Source organism: Cibotium barometz, chromosome 7 (assembly GCF_041138505.1).
Source record: "Cibotium barometz isolate CiBa-2024 chromosome 7, ASM4113850v1, whole genome shotgun sequence".
NCBI classification, from domain to species: Eukaryota; Viridiplantae; Streptophyta; class Polypodiopsida; order Cyatheales; family Cibotiaceae; genus Cibotium; species Cibotium barometz.
This window is the reverse complement of record NC_141052.1, coordinates 29,363,596-29,368,540: the sequence shown is the minus strand read 5'-3', so window position 1 is coordinate 29,368,540 and position 4,945 is coordinate 29,363,596. Positions and strand designations below refer to the sequence as shown.

Sequence of the window (4,945 nt, the reverse complement as noted above, 5' to 3'; positions counted from 1 at the left end):
GATAACTCTATGTATGGTATATGTAAGACGATAGTGAGATGATGAGGAACTAAGTGGTGTAGGAGGACGATGCTCTTGATGACGACAATGATAATGATGATGATTGATCTATTCATTGAATGTATTCATATAGCTTTTTCCCTACTCATTTGTAATGACATTTTGATGTAATATAAGCACCTACTCATTTGAATGTATTCATATAGCTTTTTCCCTACTCATTTGTAATGACATTTTGATGTAATATAAGCACCTATTTTTTCATAGAGTAATAAAAGTTTATTTTGAAATGAAGTGTACATATTTTTTTTTGAATGTACTCTTTATCTTTGGAAAAAGTGGTGTATCATTTCCATTAATGTTATATCATCTCTAATATGTCTCTCCCAATCTATCCCAAAAGATGTTGATTAAAAAAAATTATGTTGCTAATTCGATAAGGTGATAAAAATCACCTCGAAATTTGGGGTTATGCGTTCACTAGGGTGGTGGGCGGCTATAGTTGCATGAAGAAGAGGTGCGACGAAGCGATGCAAAAGTCTAGGGATACGTTGCTCCAGATGATGGATAGCATCGAGACTTCGTCTCTGAAGAAGTGAAATCTGGGAGCGAGGAGGCGCAGGCAGGGTTGTGGAATTTGAGCAGAAGTAGTGTAATTACGGCAATGACACGAGAGATCGTTCACATTCAGGGGGGCCAATGCGGCAACCAGATAGGGGCCAAGTTCTGGGAGGTGGTGTGCGACGAGCAGGGTATCGACCCCACGGGCTCCTACCACGGAGACTCCGACCTGCAGCTGGAGAGGATCAACGTCTACTACAATGAGGCCAGCGGGGGGCGTTACGTGCCGCGCGCCGTGCTCATGGACCTTGAGCCCGGCACCATGGACAGTGTCCGCGCCGGCCCCTTCGGCCAGATCTTCCGCCCCGACAACTTCGTGTTTGGACAGACCGGCGCCGGCAATAACTGGGCCAAAGGCCACTACACTGACGGCGCCGAGCTCATCGACTCCGTCCTGGACGTCGTCCGGAAGGAGGCCGAGGGCTGTGATTGCCTCCAAGGTAAGGCGTAGTTCTCACCACCTTAGCAATGCTAGCCCACTTCCCCACACAATGAGTTTTCTTTGTGGTAGCAGCAGCTTGGGGCGGACAAGAGAAGTGGGTGGAGATTATCCAAAGAAGTGGGTGGAGATTATCCAAAGACCCTCAGGTTCTGTACACGTTGTGAGATTTTTTCTCTCAAGATAACTTGGCCATAACATTTGTGGGGATGAGATTTTTTCTAAGTGTGCCAACAGTGGCACATTAAGAACTTTTCATAGATAACTTGGCCATGGGAAAATGGCATAAGCCATATAGGTGTGATTAAAATATAGTTCAAAATAATTTACACCCTGTTCTTTTGGATATTTGCATCACACCTCCATTACACTTATTTATAGATTATATGCATACGCACAATCAATAGGATTTGAATCTTACTCTCACCATCAAATGCAAAGGATCAATAGGATTTGAATCTTACTCTCACCATCAAATTATGCCAAGGATCAATAGGTCAAGAAAACTCGCCCCATGTCACCTTAAATCATGTAAGGTGTAAAGGAGAGTTCAAGGTTCAAAAGGAGTATTTACTTTTGATGGAATTACAAAAGTTATGCATGGATCCATTTATACATAAGGGATATTTTTATTAGCCTCGAGGTCACAAAATCCATCAAAAGGTTTTTTTACGTCCCCTTTAGAGGCATGTGTGATATATGGGGTTTCTATGTATTGAATCTACCTCTTGAGGACCAAGCTGTCATCCCTTGTGAATGAAAACCTTAGTTAGTTGAGGTCCTTTTGAACTTAGTCTATTCATTTTCCTCTACAATTGAGGCATTGAGGATTCCGACGTGGTGTTTTTTTTCCAAAATACTCAACAGTACAGGTACTAATGTGAAATAGCGAGGCCATCTTGTGCAGGATTTCAAGTATGTCATTCAATGGGTGGAGGCACGGGCTCAGGCATGGGTACTCTTCTCATCTTAAAGATCAGAGAAGAGTACCCGGACAGAATGATGCTTACATTCTCAGTTTTTCCCTCTCCCAAGGTATCTGATACAGTGGTAGAGCCTTACAATGCAACACTATCCGTTCATCAATTGGTGGAGAATGCGGATGAGTGCATGGTCTTGGACAATGAGGCGCTCTATGACATATGCTTCAGGACGTTGAAGTTATCGACGCCTACTTGTGAGAAATCAAAAACCTAGTTTTTCTAAAACTTAGTAATGATTGTTGTTTTTTGCGCAGTTGGGGACCTGCAGAGGATTCACCATTGCTTAATAATTTGTGCAGTTGGGGACTTGAATCACCTAATCTCTGCGACGATGAGCGGAGTGACGTGCTGCTTGAGGTTTCCGGGGCAGCTGAATTCGGATCTACGGAAGCTAGCCGTGAACCTGGTGCCGTTTCCGCGCCTACACTTCTTCATGGTGGGCTTCGCGCCGTTAACGTCAAGGGGCTCGCAGCAATACAGAGCTCTAACAGTACCGGAGTTAACACAGCAGATGTGGGACGCCAAGAACATGATGTGTGCGGCGGACCCTCGGCTGGGCCGTTACCTAACGGCGTCGGCCATGTTCAGAGGCCGCATGAGCACCAAAGAGGTGGACGAGCAGCTGCTCAACGTGCAGAGCCGAAACTCTTCGTATTTCGTAGAATGGATACCCAATAACGTTAAATCTAGCGTCTGTGATATCCCCCCCCGTGGCCTCAAAATGGCCGCCACCTTCATCGGCAACTCTACCTCCATCCAAGAGATGTTTAAGCGCGTTAGTGATCAGTTCAACGCCATGTTCCGACGCAAGGCCTTCCTTCATTGGTACACCGGTGAAGGCATGGATGAACTCGAGTTCACCGAAGCCGAGGGCAACATGAACGACCTTGTCTCGGAGTATCAGCAATACCAGGATGCTACCGCCGACCTTGAAGAGTACCTGGAGGAGGATTTGGAAGAAGATAAAGCATGATCACAACTCCAGAAATTAAACCTTGAATCTATATCTATTACACAGAGCTTGATGAAGGAACTGCACGAGCTGCATTCTAGGCCGCTCAAGCTGATAAGTCCCTGATCTGTACTGAACGTATAATGATTGGAAATGCCCTACTCTCGAAGATTTTATCTTAATGGCAGCTAAAGCATACTGGGGCCAAATAACTAGGCGTTGCTCCCTTCTACGCAAGAAATGTATGCTCTAAAGCTCCAAGTCTCCATGCAAAAATATCCTAGCTAGATCTCATGTTCCCAAGGTATAAGTTCCTTATCATGTCATGGTTTACTTGGCCTTCTAAAATCTCCTTGAGTATCCCTTTACACTTGAAATTCCTTAAGAGTAATCACACATTTTCTACATTCTTTACATCTCTTCTCTATCTCTATATTATATAAAGGAAGAGTTTCACAAAGCTACCATGTGGCAAGAATTTGGAGGTTTGAGAAGAGGAGGAGGAGACTTAAGGAGGTTGGGGTAGAATTTGAATTTGGAGGTTTGAAAAGACGTGCCAAGAGTGGGTCAACCCACTAGTTAAACCAAAAACCAAACAACCAGATATACCTTATTTTCGTTGATAATAGGACTTAGTCATTATGAGAAACTCAAGACTAGTGGGTTTATTAATAGGATCTACAAACAATGATGATAAAAAACCTCCATAACTGTTTAAACTCAAACTTTATTTTATGTATAAACTACATTGATTAATTGAGTGTAAAGGTTTTCAGCTTTCCTTATAAAAGGTAGCTCTTACTAATACTAACTTAAAATATTGGCTTGCTTATTTTCAAAATATTAAATTTTCTCATGAAGTGTATTATGGCTCCATTAAAGACAATTAATGACAAATCATGATCTCTCTCTCTCTCACACACACACGCGCTCTCTCTCTCTCTCTCTCTCTCTCTCTCACACACACACACACACACACACACACACACACATAGATGGGTGGAGGGATAATACACTACATAGAAAAAGTCACATTGTCTTGAGTCCAATGGCTCTCTCTCTATGTGTGTATCATTCCTCCACATACACACACACATGCACATGCATACACCTCTCTATGGGATCGGTGAAGGCAAAGTATAAAACACAAAAAAGGTTCAAATTATCTTGAGTCCATTGGATCTCTCTCTCTCTCTCTCTCTCTCTCTCTCTCTCTCTCTCTCTACATTTGTCATCACAAGTTGAAACTTCAAATAACTCTATAGATATTAAATTCTAGGCTTCATAAGATTCATAGGACAAGCCGTTAGTTTGACTTTACGCAATGCTACTACTTGAAGTGGACAAAAAATTCACCAATATATTTTTATAGTTCTTTAACAAGTTTTCTCTTTCATAGTTTCCCTTCTCTTCTTCTCCATGCCTTCTCTTCTTATCATATTTTTTGTTATTTCAAATAAGAAATACTTGTGGAATTGTATTTGGATAATTGAATTAATGGTGCTCTTAGGATTTTTTTCCTTAGAATAGAGGCATTAGTAGAGTAAAAAAATAATTTCATTAATTCTATGGGATTGAATTTTTAAATTAAGCAAAAGTCAAAATTAAAATGATGTGAAATTTTCCTTCATTAAAAAAAATGGCGTAGAGAAGAGGGATCCTTTGTAGTTTTCCCAAGGGTTTGATGACTCCTAAATCTATGCCATCATTGCAAGTTACGAGCTTGTGAGGAAGCATACAGTTGTATACTAGGAGAGAAGAATTCATGCTCTTCTCCACGAGAAATCATGCTCATTCGTGAGACAATGATGGCTTCCTTGTACAAGTAATTGTTGTTTGAACTTTGGACCCAAGGCAAAGACGTGGAAAGCGAGGAAGATCTCTAATTGTGAGCTCTCCGACTCTCCCTGCTTGCCTACCTTCTCCCGCCTTAAAGAGATTGTGGGCAAT

General features: G+C 41.9%; 1 protein-coding gene across 1 annotated transcript; it reads left to right on the top strand.

The window, feature by feature from the left end:
- The first annotated feature begins 613 nt into the window (after positions 1–613).
- On the top strand, positions 614–3,054 carry LOC147636868 (tubulin beta-7 chain-like). Its single transcript, XM_086799865.1, has 3 exons — positions 614–1,061; positions 1,968–2,237; positions 2,343–3,054. The coding sequence occupies exons 1-3, from the start codon at positions 665–667 to the stop codon at positions 3,014–3,016; spliced, it is 1,341 nt and encodes a 446-aa protein (XP_086655991.1). The 5' UTR covers positions 614–664; the 3' UTR covers positions 3,017–3,054.
- The last annotated feature ends 1,891 nt before the right edge of the window (positions 3,055–4,945 follow it).

What these genes read in the sequence shown, in the direction of transcription:
- LOC147636868 (XM_086799865.1), top strand. Translation starts at nt 665, where the DNA reads ATGACACGAGAGATCGTTCACATTCAGGGGGGCCAATGCGGCAACCAG. An exon ending in GGGCTGTGATTGCCTCCAAG is followed by an intron (nt 1,062 to 1,967) that starts GTAAGGCGTAGT and finishes CATCTTGTGCAG; the next exon opens with GATTTCAAGTATGTCATTCA. An exon ending in GAAGTTATCGACGCCTACTT is followed by an intron (nt 2,238 to 2,342) that starts GTGAGAAATCAA and finishes TAATTTGTGCAG; the next exon opens with TTGGGGACTTGAATCACCTA.